At 38.9% G+C, this 24,457-nt stretch overlaps 1 protein-coding gene across 5 annotated transcripts in view; it reads left to right on the top strand.

Moving 5' to 3' along the window:
- Nucleotides 1–24,457, top strand: part of CEP112 (centrosomal protein 112) — a 542,833-nt gene that overhangs the window by 242,646 nt on the left and 275,730 nt on the right. For all 5 annotated transcript variants that reach the window (XM_025362280.1, XM_025362276.1, XM_025362279.1 and 2 more), the window contains one exon: nt 5,788–5,895. In XM_025362280.1, coding sequence (XP_025218065.1) covers nt 5,788–5,895 — 108 coding nt within the window. The remainder of the gene's footprint in view (nt 1–5,787; nt 5,896–24,457) is intronic.

Raw genomic sequence — 24,457 nt, 5'->3', positions numbered from 1 at the left:
GAAATCACTGCTATGATTGGATTGGACTACATGCTCTGCTCTGCAGATAATGCAGGGATCTGGGCTTGCCTCTCAGCCTGGGGAAGTATGCCAAGCTCCGAGGCTGGGTGGCAGATCTGGCTAGGGACTTGAGCTTGGCAGATCTCTCAACCATGCTTCCTGCTCAGTGATGCTATTTGTTGGTCTCTCTGATTGGGTGCCTCCACTGGCCGGAATGCAGAGGTTGCTGTGAGCTCCATTTTCTCTTCTTTGTTTCTAGCTGATCTCAGATGTTCTAGTCCTGCTAATACTCCCAATGTTCCTTTTAAGGCAAGGCAGAAGTGGGCCTCCTGCCAGGCATCTTGGAATCCTGGGAAAGCTGGATATTCACCTCCAGATCTCTTTCTCACTGTTGTGGGAGGGGACGATACAGTCAATGTGAAACCATTTCTATTATTTTTGTAATGTGACTTTTGTCAGTTCTGTGATCCAAGAGCATGTCTCAGACTCACTCCCAATTTCTGGAATATTCACAAAGGTTTTCTTGTCTGTTAATGGTTGCCAGTTGGATTTCTATGAGATAGACTGGAGCTGGGGAACTTTTATTCCACCATCTTGCTGATGTCCCTCCTCCTCATCCTTAAGAATTTAATACATCTTTACTTTGCATACCATGACAGCTATTTAGTAAATATGCAAAAGAAAGACTTGTCATAGTTCTTATATTTGTGGGTTCATTATCTGGATTACTAAACAAAGCTTACACATTTGAAACATTTCCATTTTATAGAGAAATGCACAATGTGCTAGGAGAATAAAGATGTTAAGTCCTAGAGCATATAGAGAAGGAAGGCATTTATTCAGTTAGTGGGATTAAAGAACACCTTGGAGAGGAAGAGAAACTTGAGTCAACTTTGAAAAGACTGACTGGATGAAAAAAAAAAAATGAAAGGACCTACGGATAGTATGATGGACAAAAGGCCCTAGAATCCAGAACAGCCATGGCTTGCTTGGAAAATGTCAAGGGTATTGGAGTCTGGATTGCTGAGGACAGATTAAGGAGCCTCCCACTTGAGGTTCAATATGAAAAGCATTGAAGGAGAGAGAGCCTTGAAACTAAAGTCTTGAGTTAGAAACAAAAAACCAAAGTGTGCTTGACTGTGCTTCCTTTAATCATTCCTTAAATTTATTCTTGACCACAATACTAATTACCTATGAATCAGTAATCCTAGAACTCTAATTGAATTTTACGCTGGTGACTTAATGTTTTCAGGATTGCAGTCCTTGGAATTTACAAAGAAATAGTTGGGTGCTAAATATCATGCCATAATCTAGAGGGTATTCAAACTTCAGTGTAAGAACCATAAGCTGGAATGTGCTATTAGACACAGTAGTGGGTGGTAATACGCATTTTGTTCTCATGCAGTGAAACTGGTTGCCTTTCACTGAACATCTTTGTTCCTAGAACCTTAAAGTCTAATCATGTCTGAATAAATGCATTGAAATGTTTTTTTCAAATATATTGTGGAAAACTGTGAAAGAAGCATTTTTCATAGTTCATTTCCTCCAATATTCATGTCTTAACTAATCTTAGTGCTTACCAAAAGGTAACCTGAAAGAAGGCATTGTGTACAAGTTGAACAAAGTAGAAGTAGTTCCACATACCAGTGAAGCAGAATAATAAGTAATATAAAGTAGCCAGTGGTAGAATGGTTGCTGCGTTAACTGGTAATTGCCTCAGACAAAAAATATTGTCTTAAGTTATACCCAAATGTGCAGGGGTTTAAAGACAAATAAAATACTGCATTGCTTTGAATAAAAGACATCGTTTTCATGTTGTTGACATGGAGAGCTTTTTCATGACTCTAAGAACATCTCTTTCTCATTGCATGTAAACAAGCATCTGATCATAACATGGACAAAGTGATAGAAAAAGTTAGATCCAACATGCTTTTATTTACTTTGTGTGTGTTTTAAAGAATTTGGAACTAAATGTTGAAAATTGTAAATTCAGCAAGTCTTGAACCAAGTTGGATGCACTGTGCAATCTTTGTTTTCATTTGATTAGTATTTATATGTGCCAGGCACTGTGATAAATGGTTGATACTATTTCACTGATGACAGTGGACATGGGGTGATGTTACACTGGGGGAGAGAGACATTACAAACAGCCCTAATGAAGATGTAGATTATATAGTGAATCTGAAGGTAATATATCCTGTGGAACAAAAGGGTAGCAAAGCAGGGAAAGGGGAACTAGGTGGACTTAGGGGCTGCGGAATTGCAATGTTCAATTTAAAATTGAGTGGTCTGGGAGGTCTCGATACAAAGGTGATGCTAAACAAAGCCTCAATACTTTGAGAAAGTGCTGTATGACTATCAGGCAGAACCTCCTGCCCCCAAGGTGAGAGCACTTCTGACACATTATAGGCCTGGGCAGCAGGTAGGTGGACTGTGGTGGTGGTGGTGGGATAGAGCAGTAAAGATGAGCTGTGAGAGGTCACTGGGATTGGATTAAGTGAGGCCTCTTGGGTGTGGTGGAATCTTTGACTTTTCCTTTTTCCATTTTCTTTTTTAATAACAGCTTTGTTGAGATAAAATTCACATACCAACAATTCACTCGTATGTGTACAATTCAGTGGTTTTTAAAATTGTATTCAGGATGTTATGTAACCATCATCACAGTCAATTTTAGAAAATGTTCATCTTCCCCAAAAGAAACACCGTATCCTTTAGCAGTTACCCTCTCAGATCGCCATCTCACCCTAGGCAACCACTAATCTGTTTTCTGTTTCTATGCATTTGCCTATTCTGGAAATTTAATATAAATGGAAGCCTACAGTATGTGGTCTGTTGTGACACTTAGCTTAATGCTGTCAAGGCTCATCCATATTAAAACATGTGTTAGGTTTTTTTTTTCTATTTTTAATTAATTTTTGTTTTGAGACAGGATCTTATTCTTTTTCCCAGGCTGGAATGCAGTGGGGCAGTCATGGCTCACTGCAGCTACAACCTCTGGGGCTTAAGCAATCCTGCTGCCTTAGCCTCTCGAATAGCTGAGGCTATAGGCACGTGCCACCACGCTCGGCTGATTTTCTTCTTTTTTGCAGAGACACAGTCTCACTATGTTGCCTACCCTGGTCTCGGACTCCTGGGCTCAAGCGATCCTCCTGCGTCAGCCTCCCAAAGTACATGTATTAATCCTTCTTTCCTTTTTATGTTTGAATAATATTCTTTTTTATTTTATTTTATTATTATTATACTTTAAGTTCTAGGGTACATGTGCATAATGGGCAGGTTTGTTACATATGTATACTTGTGCCATGTTGGCGTGCTGCACCCATCAACTCATCAGCACCCATCAACTCGTCATTTACATCAGGTATAACTCCCAGTGCAATCCCTCCCCGCTCCCCCCTCCCCATGATAGGCCCCGGTGTATGATGTTTCCCTTCCTGAGTCCAAGTGATCTCATTGTTCAGTTCCCCACTATGAGTGAGAACATGCAGTGTTTGGTTTTCTGTTCTTGCGATAGTTTGCTGAGAATGATGGTTTCCAGCTGCATCCATGTCCCTACAAAGGACACAAACTCATCCTTTTTTATGGCTGCATAGTATTCCATGGTGTATATGTGCCACATTTTCTTAATCCAGTCTGTCACTGATGGACATTTGGGTTGATTCCAAGTCTTTGCTATTGTGAATAGTGCCGCAATAAACATACGTGTGCATGTGTCTTTATAGCAGCATGATTTATAATCCTTTGGGTATATACCCAGTAATGGGATGGCTGGGTCATATGGTACTTCTAGTTCTAGATCCTTGAGGAATCGCCACACTGTTTTCCATAATGGTTGAACTAGTTTACAATCCCACCAACAGTGTAAAAGTGTTCCTATTTCTCTACATCCTCTCCAGCACCTGTTGTTTCCTGACTTTTTAATGATTGCCATTCTAACTGGTGTGAGATGGTATCTCATTGTGGTTTTGATTTGCATTTCTCTGATGGCCAATGATGATGAGCATTTTATCATGTGTCTGTTGGCTGTATGAATGTCTTCTTTTGAGAACTGTCTGTTCATATCCTTTGCCCACTTTTTGATGGGGTTGTTTGTTTTTTTCTTGTAAATTTGTTTGAGTTCTTTGTAGGTTCTGGATATTAGCCCTTTGTCAGATGAGTAGATTGCAAAAATGTTCTCCCATTCTGTAGGTTGCCTGTTCACTCTGATGGTAGTTTCTTTTGCTGTGCAGAAGCTCTTTAGTTTAATTAGATCCCATTTGACAATTTTGGCTTTTGTTGCCATTGCTTTTGGTGTTTTAGTCATGAAGTCCTTGCCCATGCCTATGTCCTGAATGGTATTACCTAGGTTTTCTTCTAGGGTTTTTATGGTATTAGGTCTAACATTTAAGTCTCTAATCCATCTTGAATTAATCGTGAAAATGGCCATACTGCCCAAGGTAATTTATAGATTCAATGCCATCCCCATCAAGCTACCAATGAGTTTCTTCACAGAATTGGAAAAAACTGCTTTAAAGTTCATATGGAACCAAAAAAGAGCCTGCATTGCCAAGACAATCCTAAGTCAAAAGAATAAAGCTGGAGGCATCACGCTACCTGAATTCAAACTATACTACAAGGCTACAGTCACCAAAACAGCATGGTACTGGTACCAAAACAGAGATATAGACCAATGGAACAGAACAGAGTCCTCAGAAATAATACCACACATCTACAGCCATCTAATCTTTGACAAACCTGAGAAAAACAAGAAATGGGGAAAGGATTCCCTATTTAATAAATGGTGCTGGGAAAATTGGCTAGCCATAAGTAGAAAGCTGAAACTGGATCCTTTCCTTACTCCTTATACGAAAATTAATTCAAGATGGATTAGAGACTTAAATGTTAGATCTAATACAATAATATTCTATTCTAAGAATAGACCACATTTTGTTTATTCATTTATCAACTGATGGATATTTGGGTGGTTTTCTCTTTTTGGATGTTATGAATAAGGCTACTATAAACATTTGTAGACAAAGTTTTGTGTGGATTTATGTTCTCATTTCTTACCTTGGAGTGAAACTACTGGGACACATGCTAACTCTATTTAACATTTCGAGGAATTGTCAGACAGACTGTCTTCCAGCATGTCTATACCATTTTATATTCCCAGCAGCAGTGTTGAAGGTTCTGACTTCCTACATCTTCACCAATACTTGTTACTATTTGTCTTTTTTTATTATTGCTATTCTTTGGGGCATGAAGTGATATGTCATTCTTGTTTTAATTTGTAGTTGCTTAAAGACAGTGATGTTGAGCATCTTTTCATATGCTTTTTGGCCTTTTGTATATCTTTTTGGAGAAATGTCTATTCAGGCTCTTTGCCTATTTTAAAATTGAGTTTAATTATTCATTTATTATTGGGCTATAAGAGTTATTTATATATTCAAGATATAAGTCGCCTATCAGAGATATGATTTGGAAATATTTTATCTCATTTAGCACATACCAAGGGCTTAATTAAATTTTGTCAAATAAATATTAGAACATCCTAAATTATATTTTCACTACATTATTGTTGTAATTTTAGAATTTAGCCAATTATATACCAATTTTAATTTCCCTCCTTAAATAATTAAAATGTATTAAGATAAATTGATAAATGTCTCATTATTTTAATACCTTTAAATTCATCGTTATTATTGGTGAGGTGTTTAAAATCTGTCATTTAAACAAATGGACAAATTACAAAAACATGGAACACATTTTTTGTTTAAAAAATTAATATTTGATTTTTAAATTTTATAGATGGAAAAAGTGGAGGCAGATCTAACTAGATCCAAATCTCTTCGTGAGAAACAATCAAAGGAGTTTTTATGGCAACTGGAGGACATCAGACAGCGGTATGAACAACAGGTTGGTCTTTCATTTTGATGCTGCCATTAAATTTTTAAAATACATATATACTTTCTCTTTTAAAAATTGCTATCACAAAATATCTGCATAATGAAAATATTACTAAGAGCTGTTATTACCAACATATTTAAAATAATGTTTGTTTCAATAAAATCTGTAACAGAATTTTAACACTCCACTGAAGTTTATTCTGACAGTTTGTTTTATCTGAATGTTTGATTGAAACATCGATTGTAATTGATGAGACTGGGTAATTTCTAAGAAAAGAGCTTTGATTGGCTCACAGTTGTGCAGGTTGTACAGAAAGCATAGTGGCCTCTGTTTCTGGAGAGGCCTCAGGAAGCTCCCAATCAAGGCAGAAGGAAGCGGAAGCAGGCACCTTACATGGCAAAAGCAGGAGCCAGCGAGTGAACCAGCGAGACAGAGAGAGAGAAGCGAGGAGGTGCCGTACACTTTTAAATGACCAGATCACTCGTGAACTCAGAGTGAGAGCTCACTTATCACCAAGGGGATGGCCCAAACCATTCATGAGGGATCCGCTCCCATGATTCAAACATCTCCCACCCCATGATCCACCACCTCCAACACTGGGGATTACATTTCAACATGAGATTTGGGTGGGAACAAGTATCCTCACAATGTCAGTAATTCTTCTGTCCTGTCACAGCACTAGTTAAACCTCCATTAATTTGAGAAATAGGGCTGAGTACTTACTATGTGCCAGGTGCTGTCCATGGTATGAGGGAGAACAGCAACAGAGAGCATGCCTCCTCTCTCATGGAGTTTGCTTTTTGGTGACTAATCAGTCTACAAATTAAAAAGTGAAATAATTTTGAAGAGTGAGTTTTATTATTATTATTATTATTATTATTTTTGAGATGGAGTCTCACTCTCTCACCCAGGCTGGAGTGCAGTGGCGCCATCTTGGCTCACTGCAACTGCCACCTCCTGGGTTCAAGTGATTCTCCTGCCTCAGCCTCCCAAGTAGCTGGGATTACAGGCACACGCCACCATGCCCAGCTAATTTTTGTAATTTTAGTAGAGATGGGGTTTCATCATGTTGGCCAGGCTGGTCTTGAACTCCTGATTTCAGGTGATCTGCCCACCTCAGCCTCCCAAAATGCTGGGATTACAGGTGTGAGCCACCACACCCGGCCTGAAGAGTGACTTATGCAGAAGAAAAAATGGTACCTGTATAGCCTTTGCCAGGTGGAGGGTGGGAAGGGGATTACCAGCCTTGAATAACTGATCAGGGAAACCCTGATATTTATGCTGAGTTCTAAAAACTAGGAAGGAGCCAGCCATGAGCTCTGGAGAAATAGTATTCCAGTCTGAGGGAACAGCACGTTCAAAGATCCTGAGAAGAGAGCAAGCTGGAAGTGTTCAAGGAAGATAACTGATGATGAAGACCAGATTAGCCAGAGTATGGGGAGAAAAGTTCCTGCTGTGGGAGATGAAGGGGAAGAGGGAGGTTAGGACCAGGATGTGTAAGGAGTTGAGATTTTGTCCTCAGTGGTCTGCCTCTTACTTAGTAATACAAAGTTTTATTTTCTTCTTTTAAAAATATATTTCTGCTTATTCCCAAAATACTTAAAATTACTATTAATTTTTAGCTTGGTTTTCCTTTGGTAAACATGATCCTAAACCTCAGTGGCTTAGAACAAAAAAGGCTTATTTCATACTTATGTCATGTGTCCTTTGAGGACTGACTGCAGCTCTGACCCATGTCATGGCATCTTGAGTCCAGTTTTTAGAATGAACTATCTGGAACATTGCTATGGGAAATGGAAAAGGAAATATTTTGAGCATCTGCTGGCTTCTAACATTGACCCAGAAGTAAGTTTACTCACATTTTATTGGCCAAAGCAAACATGGCCTCCCTGGTGTAATCCTCCGCCTGGAAGGAGCATCACAGAGAAGACCATCAAATGGGGTTAGCATAAAACAGTTTACCATGCTGACTACAATTGCAAACTTAGAAAATGTAAAAACATAGAAGATGCTGGAACTGGGTTTTCAAGGTACATTCTTTATCAAGCAGCACAGGTGTTATGACACAGGGCCAATAAAAAAGGAAATGTAGTCTTGGCAGACAAAATATTCATCATTGAACAATATGTACATAGACACAATAATTAGATGACATTTATTGTTTTCAACTTTAAAAACTAGCTTAGGGTTACAGAACAGGGCATAGATGTTACCAACTGTATTAGTCTGTTCCCACATGGCTAATAAAGACATACCCGAGACTGGGTAATTTATAAAGGAAAGAGGTTTAATGGACTCACAGTTCCACATGGCTGAGGAGGCCTCACAATCATGGCAGAAGGCAAAGGAGAAGCAAAGTCACCTTTTATATGCTAGCAGGCAAGAGAGCTTGTGCAGGGGAACGCCCATTTATAAAACCATCAGATCTTGTGAGACTTACTTACTAACACGAGAACAGTATGGGGGAAACTGCCCCCATGATTTAATTATCTCCACCAGGTCCCGCCCTTCACACGTGGGGATTATTACAATTCAAGGTGAGATTTGGGTGGGGGCACATCCAAACCGTATCACCAGCCTTGCTATTCTAACAGTAAAGGTTAAGAAGGTCTAGGTATGGAAGTGGAAGAAAGGGATGGAGGGCCTGGGAGGGGAAGGGTGAGAGCACTGAGGTATTATCATGAAGTGTGGGTTTGAGCAGCTGCCCATGTAATGAAACAAAACAGAGAGGTTTTAGTATATTCCTCATTACAGGGTTGACCACTGGAGGAACTGAGAGGAATGGAGTAACTAGTAAAATGGTGACAAGAGTGGGAGAGAGGAGCGAGGGAGTGTAAATGAGCTAAATCCCCATTTGTCCTAGTAGAAAACCTATAAGGAGTGTCTAGCTTTGGTAATTAGAGAGCTCTGTAGCATGTTTTGTAGAGGCAGGGAAGTAATCACCAGAGAAAGGAGCACAGACGTGTTTTAAAAGAGTTGCCACTAGTACAGGAGTGGGATGGGGCAAGGACCTGTTACTTTTTGTTAGAAGACGAGGTTTACCATTTTATTTTTAAAAATCATGTGTGCACATACACAGACACATATGCACATATGAATATGTATACTTTATATTTACATATTCATATATAAGAGATATATGTTCTGTTCCAAAAAAAAAATTCATATAGATTTTAATCCCCAAATTGTATTTCTTAGAACCTATCCTATAGAAATATTTCTACATGTGCAAAAAGATGCATGTTCATCCATGTTTTGGGAGGATTATTTGTAATATTGAAAAAAGTTGTAAATAAAATGAATGATTAAATAAATTATGCTGGCCGGGCGTGGTGGCTCACACCTGTAATCCCAGCACTTTGGGAGGCCGAGGCAGGCAGATCACAAGGTCAGGAGATTGAGACCATCCAGGCTAACACAGCAAAACCCCATCTCTACTAAAAATGCAAAAAATTAGCCGGGCTTGGTGGTGGGTGCCTGTAGTCCCAGCCACTCGGGAGGCTGAGGCAGGAGAATGGCGTGAACCCGGGAGGCGGAGTCTGCAGTGAGCCGAAATGGCACTACTGCACTCCAGCCTGGATTTGACAGAGCGAGACTCTGTCTCAAAAATAAATAAATAAATAATGCCAAATACCTACTGTGGAATACAATATACTTATTAAAAAGATTGATATAAATCTGAAGGTGCCAACATATGGAGATTTCTAAGACACGTTGGTGAGGGAAATAAAGCACTTCTTAGAACACTTTGTATATTATGATCCCATTGATGTAAAATTAAAACATTGTGTCTCAAAGTTAGATATGTAAATTCAGTGAAAAAATTCTGTAAGGTTATACATGACTATGGAATTGGCCTGGAATTATGGGTTAGGGTTATGATGAATTGAGACTTTCATTGTATGCTCTAAATAACCTTTTTTACTTCAAATTTCATAATGAGCATATGTTATGCATTACTTAGATAAGTAAAACATTAAAATTATGAATGCTAAGAAACAACACAATGGAATAAATATTTTGGAGCATTTATATTATATTCTTTTTTTTTTCTTAGAGATGGGGTCTTGCTCTGTCTCCCAGGCAGGAGTGCAGTGGTGCAATTATGGCTCACTGCAACCTTTAACTCCTGGGCTTGAGCAATCCTCTTACCTTAGCCTCCCAAAGTGCTGGGATTACAGGCATGAGCCACTGTGCCTGGTCTGTATTGTATTCTATAGCATTTTAAGTGGGTAATAAATTTGGATTAATGAAATAGAAAATAAATTCAAACAATTTATATGCAATGTAAAAAAATAACCAATAAGTGAAAAGCCTAAAAGAGAAGAAAAGATAGAAGATAGAGCTGACACATTATTTTCAACAGTGCCAAAGTATGGATAACTTCAGACTTTCTAACTGCAAAAGCCAGTGCAATGGAGTTATTCTATCAGATTTTTAAAAAAATGGTTTTATATAAAAATGAAGTAGTTAATTTCCGATTAATATGTGATGGCGACTGAAAGTCATTCTAACACATGCCAAATTAAAAATATGTATTTCTCCTGAAATACACTTTTATCTAAAGAGCCATGGAGGGTGTTTTCCACAACTTTAGTAATGGGAGGAAGTGGCTTGGAAACTGGTTTTAGAAACTAGGTTCAGAAAACTATATGAAGAAAGCTGGAATTGGGGAGTAAGGGGTGGTAAGAGGGAGGGAAACAGAGGTAATTATTAATCAAATGTAAATAAAAATATTAAGGAAGGGCAATGAATGTTACTTTTTATTATGCTATAGTTACAAAGTATAATTTAGGTATTTTTGGATTAAAAACAATATTAGAAGCACTAAGAAAAATAAGAAAAATGTCAGCTCCTCTATGTAAACTGATGAAGGAACAAGGGAGAAGGGAAAACCAAATTTAAAGCTCTTTATGTAACACAAATGCTAATCAGAGGTTATTATACTACAAGGTGAGTATAAGATGTAACAGAATTCTCTGTGGGAGTTTTAAAATTATATTCCCATTTTGATGATAATCACATGGGTCACAAATTTATAACCAAGTGTGGCCAAATGATGTCAGCACCTGATTTGCATTTACGTTGTAGTTGTTTTGGCACACCACTGACTTTGAAAGTCAGACACAATAAGAAAAAACACGAAGGAAAATTTAAATGCATTTGACTAAATAATAAAAAGTATTTTGAGTTAAAAAAGTAATTGAAGAAATAATTGAAGCAGATATCTTAGGCAAAGAGTAACTCTCCTTATAAAATTAATAAATGTGTAATATATAAAGATAATTAGCAGATAAATATAGTAATTAGCATAAATCATAAGAAAATCATTAATGTCCCAATAAGTGACCTGGCAAAGGAAAGAAAGAGATAAGAAATGAATCAAGTGAACAGCTGTGCAGAAACATCTTTAGCCTTGGTGTTAATAAAAATGCAAATTAGAATTAACCATGATGTGCCATCTAAAGTCGGTAAAAGTTTAGTGAAATTGGTACTTTTATACATGCTAGTGGCATTATAGGCTTTTTGGAAAGGATTCTGGCAGTTTGTATCAAGAGTCATGAAAAGTGCTTACACCCTCTGACCCAATTATCCTTAACCTCAAAAATCAGACAGAAATATAAAAACAATGTTGTTAATTATTTTTTAGAGAATGAAATCATGGTGAATTCTTTTTTTGTATACCCCCTATTATCCACATTGTGACAGTTTCACTCTTTCAATGTAAAAAATGTATATAAATTTGTCTGGAAGCATATTAAACTTCAAAGGCTTTTCTCAGAATGATAGATTTTAAAATCTATCAAATTTTTGTCTTTGTATTTTCTTGATCAAAAATAATACTAACACACAGGAAGGGATACTGATGAATTCTTTAAAGAACTGATACTATTAATGGAAGGCATATACCACTGCATCAATTTTTCTTTTTTTTTTTTTTTTTTTCATGAAAAAAAGATGACACAAATGTAGTATATAACAGGAATGTAAAAAACACACACCAGCGTACCTCAGGTGAGTGCAGATTTCACCTGTTTTTATTCTTTCTATATCTAGAGGCCTATACATTAGAATCAATGCTGAGAACGAAGATCCCAGGTGGTAGTTCACTAAGGAAAGATGAAGGCAGGAGTATGAACTAGTACATTTTAGGGGAATATTTATTGATGTGACAATATACAAACATTTTTAGTTAGCTTTTTTTTTTTCCAGCAGAATATTGTATTAACTGTAACGGTATTTCCCCTGACCACTCCACAAATTGTTCGGATTTTTTCCTGTGGAAGTTTATCATGACAAACGATAGGCATACAGTAGTGAGCTCTACAAGCCAGCATGAGTACACTAAGAATGAAGCCGATTAAACTAAGCTCATTTGCTTCTTTGAACAGGGTAGCCAGGCTGGTAGATAAGGAAATAGGAGTAGATGTAATATATCTGGCTTTCATGGAGCCATCTGACGGTGTCTGCATGAAGGCAGTTTGGGGAAATATGGTTCGAATATTGGTACCTTTATGTGGATAAGTGATAGTTCAAAGGGCCATCTCTGAATGATTAGTGTCAACCTGAAGTGAGATTTCTGTGTCTCTCAGTCAGTCGAGGATGATAAGGGATTAAAAAAAAAAGTTTAAAGTTTCCCAATGCTTAGAGTTCTGAGGAATAGTTAATATGCAGGATTAAAAAAAAAATGAGTTTTCTGCAGCTTTAAACAGGCCGGAATTAAGAAGATTACATTTATTGGGGTTGAATATAAAATGCCATGCTTTGGTTTAGAAAATCAGTTGCAAAAGTAGAAGGAAGACAGAGAGCCACAGAGATAAGGGGAGTGTGGTGCCTGGGACACAGGGGACAAGAGAGCTAGCAGATACAGTCCCAGGTATTGTTTATGTTTCAGGTCACATAAGGAATAGGTCGATTTTGGTCACCACATTTTAAGCAGGCCACTGACAAACTTGAACATGTTCAGAGAAGAGTTTTCAGAATATAGAAAGGTCTGGAACTATGTCAGAGGGGATATTTAAAGGGAGGATTGCATATCTCTCTGTAAATTTAAGGTCTGAATTTCAGGGAGCATTGGGCTTGGTCTGTGTGATAAAAATCCTAAAAACCCACAGTTATTAGGATCTACCCTGGACCAGGCTACTCTGCATGCTTTACACATATTGAGCCACTCCCCATCTTCACAGTTTATATATATATATATATATATAATTTTTTAGACAGAGTCCCGCTCTGTCACCCAGGCTGGAGTGCCAGTGGTGCAATCTTGGCTCACTGCAACCTCTGCCACCCAGGTTCAAGCGATTCTCCTGCCTCAGCCTCCCAAGTAGCTGGGATTACAGGTGTGTGCTTCCCCTCCTGGCTAATTTTTGTATTTTTAGTAGAGACGGGGTTTCGCCATGTTGGCTAGGCTGGTCTCAAACTCCTGACGTCAGGTGATCCGCCCGCCTCTGCCTCCCAAAGTGCTGGGATTACAGGCGTGAGCCACTGTGCCTAACCCACAGAAATCTTGTGAGATAGCTGCCACTGTTTATTGTTTTCATCTTCTAGTTGTAGAAACTGAAGTATCCATTTAAGGAAGTGGCCCAGGGTCCCACACAGTTCATAGAACCCTGCTCTTGACCCCACTCTAAATGCACTCCCACAGAGTTCCAGGGGGCAGAAATTGAACCCATATATAGATGGTACCGTGAGGAATATTTCGTATTGTTTCAAGGTAGTTCTTTTCTGAAGAACTCTTCCTTCAAATGTGCAACAGTTTTTCTTGTGAGAAAGTAAGTTTCCAGTGTGAGTGGGTTGCGGTGTATTTTTGGAGTGTTATGGAGGGGTACTGTGCCTTCCGGAGGCTGTCCTACTGCAGTGGTCTCTTCCAAAACCAGGATTCTGGGACTTTCTGTTCATCTGCCTGATTAGTTCCCAGCCCCTCTTGACAGACCAACTTCTCTCATTCCACCGCTGACTTAGGTACCTGTCTGGCTGGATTTCCCCGTGTCAGGACTCTTGCCTACTTTCTCAGTTGCCATTCAAATGGAAGTGTGAACATTTTTCTATTGTTTTGTTTTTTTCTCTAAAAGGTAAAATTGTAAGTGTTATGATGATAGCATTTCACATCAGGAGGGGATTTAGATGCCGAGCATCTGGGCCCTCGCTTCTCCAACTCAGGTAAGGTGATCCCGGGGGGAGTGTGAGCAAGTGCTAGGGGTTCCTGAGGCTGCGTACATGCTTCTTGGAGTGTTGCATTCACTCAGATTGTGGGAAAGCAACGTAGTTTTACTATTGAGGTAACATTCCTATTAAAACAAACATAGACTTTCCTGTTTTGTAAAATGCAAAGTTCTCATGAATTTTTAAGACAAAATAGGACATTTCAAAGAAACTTCCAGCTTGCAGAGGCTGCTTCAGGCTATGCCCTCAGATCCCCCAGGGGGGTCCTATTCATCTTCACTGCTGCTAAGAGTACTTTGGTGGAAAAGTTTTAAAAGCATTTATCCCGTCTAATCCTCACATTTTATAATGAGGGAACTGACTGACATTCAGAGGAGATGAATGGACTTGTGCCTTCTGGGCCTCAGTTTCCTTCTCCAGTTTTAATTTTTGAGCCCCTCTCTTACAGAAAGCATCGTGCCAGAAACTGTAATGAAGTGAAAACAGCAAAGTAGTATTTTAAAGTATCGTAGCCAAAATCCAGGCATAAAGTGTGCAGATGTGGAAAGAAAAACATCAAACACATGGGCTAAATGCTCACACAAATATCCTGTAAAGCCCAAGCTTTCATCAAGATTTCCTGTTTCTTTCCTGTATAACCCATTGGAACAAAAAGACAATTCTAATTGTCTTTTCACAAACCTCATTCAAGTTGGAAACAAACAACCAAGCAGGCATGCTAGGACTTCCTGGACTACAGAGATTTCTTTGGCAACTCCATGATATCATTCTTTAATCTTGTATTTTATATCTTTGCTTTCCACTACAAAGCCTTGAAGGAAAAATGTAGTTCAGCAGATAAACAAGTGGCCAGCTCTCCAGAAAGAATAAGTGCTTATTGTCAATGATTACAGAAACAAAACAAAACAAAACAAAACAAAAAAACACTGAAGGGCCAACTTCTTACAAGCCGCCATTATTTAAAACTTAAAATATTTTGGTAGCAAAGATAGTAGCAAAGACAAAACAAATTATGCAAGATAAGCAAGTAGGAAATTTTAAGTGAAGGTCAGTTGGGATATTTAAAAAGCAGATAGCACGCGATTCCCAATCCTTGTCCTTTGTAAATATTCTAGTCGTTAATTAGCTAGGTGGTATAACCTTCAAGCTTAGGCTTTTAAAATTTTTATTTATTTACTTATTTATTTTTGAGACAAAGTCTCGCTCTGTCGCCCAGGCTGGAGTGCAGTGGCACAATCTTGGCTCACTGCAACCTCCGCCTCCCGCCAGGTTCAATCAATTCTCCTCCCTCAGCCTCCCAAGTAGCTGGGACTACAGGCGCATGCCACCGCACCCGGCTAATTTTTTTTTTGTATTTTAGTAGAGATGGGGTTTCACCGTGTTGCCCAGACTGGTCTTGAACTCCTGAGCTCAGGCAATCCGCCCGCCTTGGCCTCTCAAAGTGCTAGGATTACAGGAGTGAGCCACGGCGCTCGGCCAGGCTTCTTTTAAATGAAACTATTTAGTCTACACTGGAAAAGGAGATGGTGGAAAGGAAGAGAGGGAGGAAAGAAGGAAGACACTCACTAGCATATGTTCCCAGGAAGGTAGAGATACTGGGCAGGACCCGCATTACGCAGGGAGCTGCTAGCCTCTGATGATGGCCAGGTCTCTCTCCTGTGCCTGGTGAGAAAAGAAGGGAAGGCCAGGTGTGTAGAAGTTTGTGGATCTGCAAAAGGCAGATGAAGACTTTCTTATTACTGAGGTTTTTCTTTGTCAGATAGGCGGCAAGATCATTTGCTGAGACTGGAGGATTTACATGGACAGGAGAGCAAATAAAAGTGGGAATTGTTTGAAATTATTTGGGTGATAGCAAGACTGATCCTAGTAGAAAGACTTCGTAAACTTTCTCTTCAGTATTGAGGTTCCAGATGAGGTTAATGACCGTGGATTTGTGGGGCTCCCTAAAATCCCTTCAAAATGGATTTCCATATGACTTATCGATTTCTAGATATATATGATTTATTGTATGTCCAGTATGCTGCTATTACTCTCTTTGTTTTATTCTTGCTCACCTTATCATACTCTTTTTGAAAGTCTTTTTTTGCTTGACATTCCTCTTCCAATTCATAATAAATAATTTTTGAACCCCAACTACATATCAGCCCCTGTGGTGTCCTCAGTGGTGATCGAGACAAATGCAATCGTTGATCTAATGGTGCTTCCTTTCAAATTACTTATTTGAATAAGCACCAAATTCAGGGAATGCAGCTACACCGCAAGTCACAGATTGGTCCTGCAGGCAATGGCAAAGTACCAGATTCCCAGCCGTTAGGCTGCCAGACTCAGAGGCCCAGGCAGTGATGCTACAGAGCCTGGGCCCCTGTGTCCAGGTCCAGTGGTTGGAGCCTAGAGTCATAGAATGGGCGCTGATATTTAGTGAAAGACAATTGAAGAGCCTTCTCTTCCTCTTTTTTTTTTCTTTTGACCTGAAGCTGTTCTCATCTAGGTTAAAACAAGTGGCACCTTTAGCTAGAGTGAATATTAAAAGAGCAAAGATGGGCTGGGTGCAGTGGCTCATGCCTGTATTTCCAGTAACTCAGGAGGCCCAGGAGGGAGGATTGCTTGGAGCCAGGAGTGAGAGACCAGCCTGGGCAATGTATTGAGGCCCCCATCTCTATTAAAAAAAAAAAAAATAGACTGGTATGGTGGCTTGTGCCTGTGTTCCAAGCTATTTTAGAGGCTAAGGTTCCAGAGTTGTTTGAGCCTGGGAGTTCAACGTTACAGTGAGCTTTGATAGCACCACTGCATTCCATCCAGCCTGGGTGACAGATTCAAAAAAAAAAAAAAAAAAAGTTTTCCTAGATAGTTATATGGACTAACTCATTATTTAAGTACATTTAAAATATAAAGTAGTACCTTCTTTAAGTACATTTAAAATATAAAGTAGAACTAATGCCTTCTCAATCATTCATTATTTAACACATGTTATTGAGTGACTACTTTGTGCTAAACACAAGTGCTTAGGATATAACAGTGAACAAAATATAGAGTCTTTACCCTTATGATGATGGAGAAAAACACTACCACTACCCGCTATCACTACCAACCACCACTACTAGCATGCGCGCACACACACACACACACACACGCACGCACACACATCTTTTTCAAAACAAAATTTAAGGTAGGGTGAGGTAATAATAACTGTTGTGAAGAAAAATAAGCTAAAGTGTGAGTGAAAGGGCTACTTTATAAATGGTTATTATTTTATACAAGGTGTTATTGTAGTTAAGATTGTTAGTGAAGGACTCTACTGAAATGATATTCAAATTAAGACCTGGATGAAGTAAAGGAGGAAACCATACAAAAACCTGAGGTAAGGAAAGAACATTCCGCGCAGAGGGAAGAGCAGTTGCAACAGCCATGAGAGATGGGTTAGTTTGTAGCTGGAATGGAGTGAACTTGGAAGAGAGTGGTAGGAGCCAAAGTACAGTACAGGGTAGATTTTATCACATCCTATGGATCGTAGTGGGAGATTGGATTTTATTCTGAGTGTGTTGAGAAGCCTTTGGAGCATTTGAGCAAGATCTGGTTTGCATTTTTTTTTGTTTGTTTTTGAGGTGGAGTCTCACTCTGTCACCCAGGCTGGAGTGCAGTGGCATGATCTCAGCTCGCTGCAGCCTCCACCTCCTGGGTTCAAGTGATTCTCTTGCCTCAGCCTCCCAAGTAGCTGAGACTACAGGTGCCTGCCACCACGTCCGGCTAATTTTTTATTGTATTTTTAGTAGAGATAGGGTTTCACTATGTTGGCCAGGCTGGTCTCAAACTCCTGACCTCATGATCCACCCACCTCGGCCTTCCAAAGTGCTGGGATTATAGGTGTGAGTCACTGCACCTGGCCTGGTTTGCATTTTTGAAAGATCTCTCCAGCTGCCGTGTGGAGCTTTGATTATGATGGAGGCAGGAGAGGAAGCAGGGGACCTAGTTAGAGGATGATTGCAGTGGGCTGGTTAGAGGTTACCTGGGCTGGGACTAGGGTGGGAATGGTGGGGGAGATGGCGAGTCGTCAGATTTGGGATCTGTTTTGCAGGCAGGACTTGTCAGTGGATGTGAAATAGAATGTAAGGTAAAGAGGGGGCTAAAATGTGACCTAGAAGTTTTCCAGCTGAGCAGCCAGGTGGATGGTGGTGACAGACACTGAGACATGGGTAGAGAGAAGAGAAAGGAACTTCCAGGACTGAGTCTAGGGGCTGCCGACACTTACATATGAGGAAGAGGTGGAGGAAGCAGCAAAAGAGACTGAGAAGGAACAACCAGTGAGGTAAAAGGAAAGTCTAAGAGGGTGGGATTTCCCATAAGCCGTGTGCAGTGTTTCAGGAAGGAGGAAGTGAGTAACCACTTGTTTCAGGTGTTGCCAAGAAGGGATGTTAGATGGGGACTGAGGACTGACCGCTGGATGGCGAGGTCTTCAGCCACCTCAACAACACTGGTTTCAGTAGAATGTGGGAACCAAAGCCTGAATTATGTGGGTGGACAGACAATGGGTTGTGAGCAGCCGTTTTGAGGAATTTTGAAAGAAAAGGGAGCAGAGAAATGGGTGGTATCTAGAGGGACATATGGGGTCAAGGGAAAGTGTTTTAAAAATGAGATACACTAAAGACATGTTTGCTTGTTGATGAGACTGATCCACTGGAGAAGGAAATATCGATGATGCAGAGAGTGGTGGAATAATTTCAAGAGCAACATGCTTAATTTGGCAAGAAAGAATGGAATCCAGTGTAAAGATGAAGGAACTCGCCTTAGGTAGCTGCAAGGCCAGCCATGCGTCCAAGCCATAGGTAAGGCAGGGTCTTTGCAGGTGGACCAGCCAATTTGGTGATGGGGAAGATGAAGCAGCTGTCTCTGCCTACTTGTAATTCTGTTTTTCGAATGCTACCTTGTTTCATTCAAAATGATGAATAGTTTACAAAGTATTGTGGTAGGCAAGATAAGGAAGGTAAAAAGAAAGTAAAGACATAGTGCTATATATTGGAGGAGTTTATAACCCTGTTGACCTATTCGTCCTTCTAAATTATGAACTCTAACTGGCAAACTTACATGATTTTTATATTTCATGTTCATTCAAAAGCAGTGACATACTAGATTAATACCTGGACATTTCATCAGACACTGAATGTGTTTTAGAGAAACACATAAAGTAAAATGAATTAAAATATACAGTTAAGACTTTTTTTCCTAAAAATTTTGAACTCCTTCTATATGGAGTTCATTAATTTAGTTAATTAGTTAATTAATGTTAATTAAATTTAGTTACTTTTCTCAATTTGTGTGGCTTAAGTTGTCCATTATTAAACCATGAAAACAAAAACTCCTTTTGAAGCATTTGACTATCTGGGTTCCTCCTGAGTTTCAACTGAGATCTGGCAGATAAAAACACAGAAAGTAATAGCTCATTTTTCAAAAAGTTTTAAAAGCTCAGGGTGATTGTCACTCATCACCTACAGGTGCCAGAGAAGTGTTTTGAAGTGTTAAATGGGAAGATAACTACAGGAGATAGCGCCTGCTTCCAGCCTTGCTTCATCTATCAGCTTGCTCATCACAGCTGTGCTTCCAGCCTTCTGCTTGCCCTGTATCATGAGCTTCGGGAGCTTCAGCAGGCAGTAATCCTGGCTGTTGATGGTTGGCTGGAGAGGAAAAGGAATGAAGAAGCAGTGTGTGCTGGCGGGCCCTGGTGCCATCTCTAACAGCGGTTATCACAGCAACATTAAACTTTTAAATAAGGAGAACTTCCATACCTAAACTGAACTGTTGTTGATTGACAGATTTCATGGATGGCCCTTTTTGTTGTAGCAAATATCTAATCTGGGAGCCACATGGCCATCCCCAAATGACACATTCTATTTCTGTTCTTGACACACTGCCTGCTTTTTACAATTTTTTTTGGTGCCTATTTCTATTAAAGTGTTCAGAAAGTCAGACCAGATTGTAGTATTTTCTGTGCTAAAATGTAGTTTTACTCTGACTCCAGAGACTCAGAGAAGATTGTATATGTCCTTAGTTTTATCTTTAAGGGAGTCTTTCTCATATAGTGAAGTATCCAATAGCATGTTTTATATCATATAACTGCGACTAAAAAGAAAGATTCCAACATCTTTTAGTGAGGATATGAAATCAGTCTAGTGAAACTACTGCCTTTATGGTAGACTCTGCCCCATTAGCACAAAATGTCTGCAGCTCTAACAAATTTAGTAACTTATTTTGACATTTCAAGTGTGCAATTTTGCAGATGCAAACTGTTCAGAGACATAACCTGATGATGTTAAATATATATCTCATTACATGAAAAATACCAGGGCCTGATGTACCTGTTGCCTATTTCTTAGTATGCATCTTAACATCATGAGTGTAATGACCTACATATTATGTTGGTGCAAAAGTAATTGCGGGTTTTGCCATGAAAGTAATGGCAAACACAACAATTACTTCCACAGTTACTTTTGCACCAATCTAATAAAATTAGTACTAAATTTTACAACCAAGAAGCAAAGGTTTTCCACAGAGAGCCCTTGAGTAGAACATGAGAGGAAAGTGTTACCTGGCAAGCCCTGTAGAAAAATCACCATCTATTAATGCCAATGCTTTAAAGCAACATGTCCCTTGAACAGTTAATCTGATGATCAATATAATTTTGGATAGAGTTTACAATGTTTGAACTGTCCTTCATCTTTATTTTTTTTAAATGTGGCATGTTGATAATTGTTTGTGATTTTTACTAGGCAGTAGTCTTTCTGCTACTTACTTCCCTGCTACTTCAGTCATGACAGAACTGCCTTGGCTTACTATGGGGGAAGGGTCAAAGTATCAGAAAAGTGAGAATATGAGAGTGGTTTTGTTGCTTTAGGCTAGAGAAGCCAGTGCATGAGAGGGCCTAGAGGATATGGCCTTTACTAGGGTGCTAAGGTGCACTGGTGGGAGGGGCACTGATAGCACTGAGCCAGGTCCATGGTGGTTTCCTCTGTATTCTGGGGCTAATGGTAGGAGATGCGCTATGGAACTGAGCTGCCGACTTTCAACAGGAAAGTTGGGTTCCAAAATGGCAGGCACTATGTGGGGCACTTGGATATCAGATGGAAGGTAGACGTGATTACTGTACTGGACAGTAAGGCTAGACAGGCCCTTCAGGTGTCTTGCCTGCAGGGATCTGTGGTGATAATGAGCTGGGTTCTGAGAGGTAAGATAGAGAGCCAGTGAGAATACTACTTGGCTTGTACAACATCAAGAAAAACGTCCAGAACTGGTGAGTGAAAATAAAACAGTTTTCCACTTAGGGTGGAAAATCATAGTCCTCTACCAAGTTTCCCAGATCTAAGTCGGTTCACAGACCCAGAACCCATTTGTTATAAGAGAAACCACATCCCTTGTTTAAGAGTCTTGCACTGCCACCAGAAGTAAATATTGCCCCCGAAGGGAGCTGCTGGCATTTGACGTGGTCCTGCACACAAAGAAGAAAGCAAAAATTTTACCCAAATCTTACCTTCCAGAAACAACTGCTATTAATCTTAGGTGAGCATTATTCTAGAAATTTCTATGAGAGATTGATAAACAGAAGAATAAGTAGATATATAGACAAAAACAATTTTCTAGAAACAGGACCGTGCTACATTTGCCACTTTTAATTGAAATATTAAATTACATGTGAAATTATTTGAAGAAACAAGGGAAATGGAAAGATTTCTCTCATTTTTTCTTTTTTATTTATTTTTTATAGAGATAGGGTCTTGGTACATTGCCTAGACTGGTCTCAAACTCCTGGGCTCAAGTGATCATCTCACCTTGGCCTCCCAAAGTGCTGAGATAACAGGAGTGAGCCACTGTGCCCAGTGGAAATGGAAAGATTTCTAAAATTTAGAAAAACATTTTTTTAACCACATAAGAGATTATTTCTTAGAATGTTAGAAATTAAAAATACATTGAAGTTAGAGTAATTTTTAAATTTTGTGGTTCAATTTTGAAGGCATTAGTTACTCCTTATTTGGAGAAAAATTAAACTGCCTATACTTCCTTCCACCTACTTATATCAGTCTATTTTGTCAACCATAGTATTATTCATACATTGTTGAAGTTTATAACATTTATATTTTGTTCCATAACCATAATTCTCACAGTTACATAAACTTAGCTTTTTATTTAAATCAATTATGTGCTCACCACCAGGATTTGTGCACAACTTCATACCTTCTTATTTTGGTCTATTATTGACTTACTGAGATTTCATCAAGTAGCTTTTCCAAGAAGGGCTTAGAGTTGTATTCACTGCGTTTTTGCATGCTTGAGCATCACTATGTGTTCTCTTATTTGTGAAGGATATCTTAGCTGGGCATAAAATTTTTTGATCATTCTTTTTTCCCCCGACACTTTGTACACATCATCCATTGCCTTTTGGTGAAAACATTGGTCTTAAAACAGGTTCTCTGGTCATCTCTTGCTTGAAATTTATCCCCAATTTTTTTTATTTATTTTATTTTATTTTTTCAAGAGTGGTTTGGGGACTATAGTCCTTGAGTTTTTTTCATGTTTCTTTTCCTCAATTGGAATCTATTTTTCTTGGCCTACAGTGTGTCTTTTTGATATACACATTCATCTCTTCATTCATTTTAGGGAAATTTTCGGATACCATAGTCTGTGTTTACATGGATTTTCTTTTCACGTTTTCTTTCTACTTTAGCTTCTCTTTGTCTTTTTCCTGGACCTTTATTATGATTACCTCAAGCCTTTATCTATGTCAACGATTTGATTTTTCACCATGTTTATTCAGCTCATTGTTTCTGATTTAGAATCAATTTTGTGATGGAGTTATTTGGGTCCTTAGTTAATTCTGTTGTTTTATCTTGTTATCCTGGCATTATTCTTTCATTACACTCATGTTCTTATTAAGTTCTCTTATAATTGTTTCTGGTTTTTAACGATGGGCCTCTTCCTTACTTTCTTCTTTTCCTCTTCTTTGTCGCTAAGTTCACCTTTCTCCTAATGTAATTGATGTTTCTCTAGTTTTCATACTTTTCTCCCTCATCTTGCTTGGGCTTAACGTGGGCACCTGTGTCCACATCTGTTAAACGGACTGATATAATATTCATGAATTCTCTTTGACTACTTTTCAGCCTGTCTGTCCTCCTCTGAATTTCAGTATGAAGGCACAGGTATTTCATTGCATTTACTTTTTTTATGAGATCATGATAGGGATGGAGAAAAAGAGCTTAGTTGCAGTTCTGAACAACTTCTGTTAGAGAAACTGATACTGGCTCTGTCTTTTATCAATTTATTAATGTCTTACACCGGGGTTTTTCTATGTATTAGAGAGTGTTTTATTTTTTATGTGAACTCTAAATCTTATGTTCTATCAGAGAGAATCAGCCCAAGTTTCCTACTTTCCTAACTTTATTTATCTCTCTCCCGTAGCCATTTTTACTCCATTGAAATTGTCCTCCTTATCTTCCACCCAGGCAGAAGGGAAAATATCAACTGAATGATACATCTTCAGTTCATTTTTCTCTAAAACTGGGATACTGGAAAATAATCCTCAGCATAATTTCAACTTACCAGTTCTACTTCTAGGGTATAGGGACAAAAGAGTATGTCTCATCAAACCATGTCAGAATCTTCTCTTTCTTTCCTTGACTACCTCCTTTTGAAATTTGTGGCCACGTCATTATTCTTCTTTCCTTGGTTGTTCACTGCCAGTGAATGTTCTCATGTTCTGTATTAAACATTTGTTTTTGTTCTTTTCACAATTTTCAGTTTTCCCTATTATCTTTACCCAGAAGTTTCAGTGCCAAGTATGTTCAGTATGAGGCATCGGTTTCTCTTGGAATACAGTTATTCTCCTGTTGGTAAAGTCATTCCAGCAGCAGCTGAATGACCAACCATCATGGTTTTATAGAGAAGGTTTTTAGATTAAGATTAACATTGTACTAGCTAGCCTCTAAGTCCCTCCAAATTCTTAAACTTCCATATTTCTATTCACTTAAGGGAGAGCAATTATTGTTGAGTTGTAGGACAGATATAACCCCAGGGCATCTAACTGTGACTGCTTCTCTTCCTCCTTTTCTAGCCAGAGAATATGGAGAACCACTCTCCCTACTTTCTCTAGTTTTAACCCATTTTTACACCAGGGCTATGTAGAATATAGAGTTTGCAATTTGATTACTTTCAAGATTATTTTGGTTAGTATTTTATACCATCATTTCCGCTTTTCAATGTGTTAGGGTGCATCCTTCTATAATTTATGTTTCTAGCGCTGGTGTTCCTCACATTAAGTTATGTTATTGGGATGTATTAGTCTTCTACATATTGTATATTGAGAAGAAATGACTTTTTCCATTTCCTTTTCTGTTTCTTTAAATGATTATTAAAAGTGGTTCAGGCC

This window comes from Theropithecus gelada, chromosome 16 (assembly GCF_003255815.1).
Source record: "Theropithecus gelada isolate Dixy chromosome 16, Tgel_1.0, whole genome shotgun sequence".
NCBI lineage: Eukaryota > Metazoa > Chordata > Mammalia > Primates > Cercopithecidae > Theropithecus > Theropithecus gelada.
The sequence above is the reverse complement of the archived record's forward strand: the minus strand, read 5'-3'. Positions and strand labels throughout refer to the sequence as shown.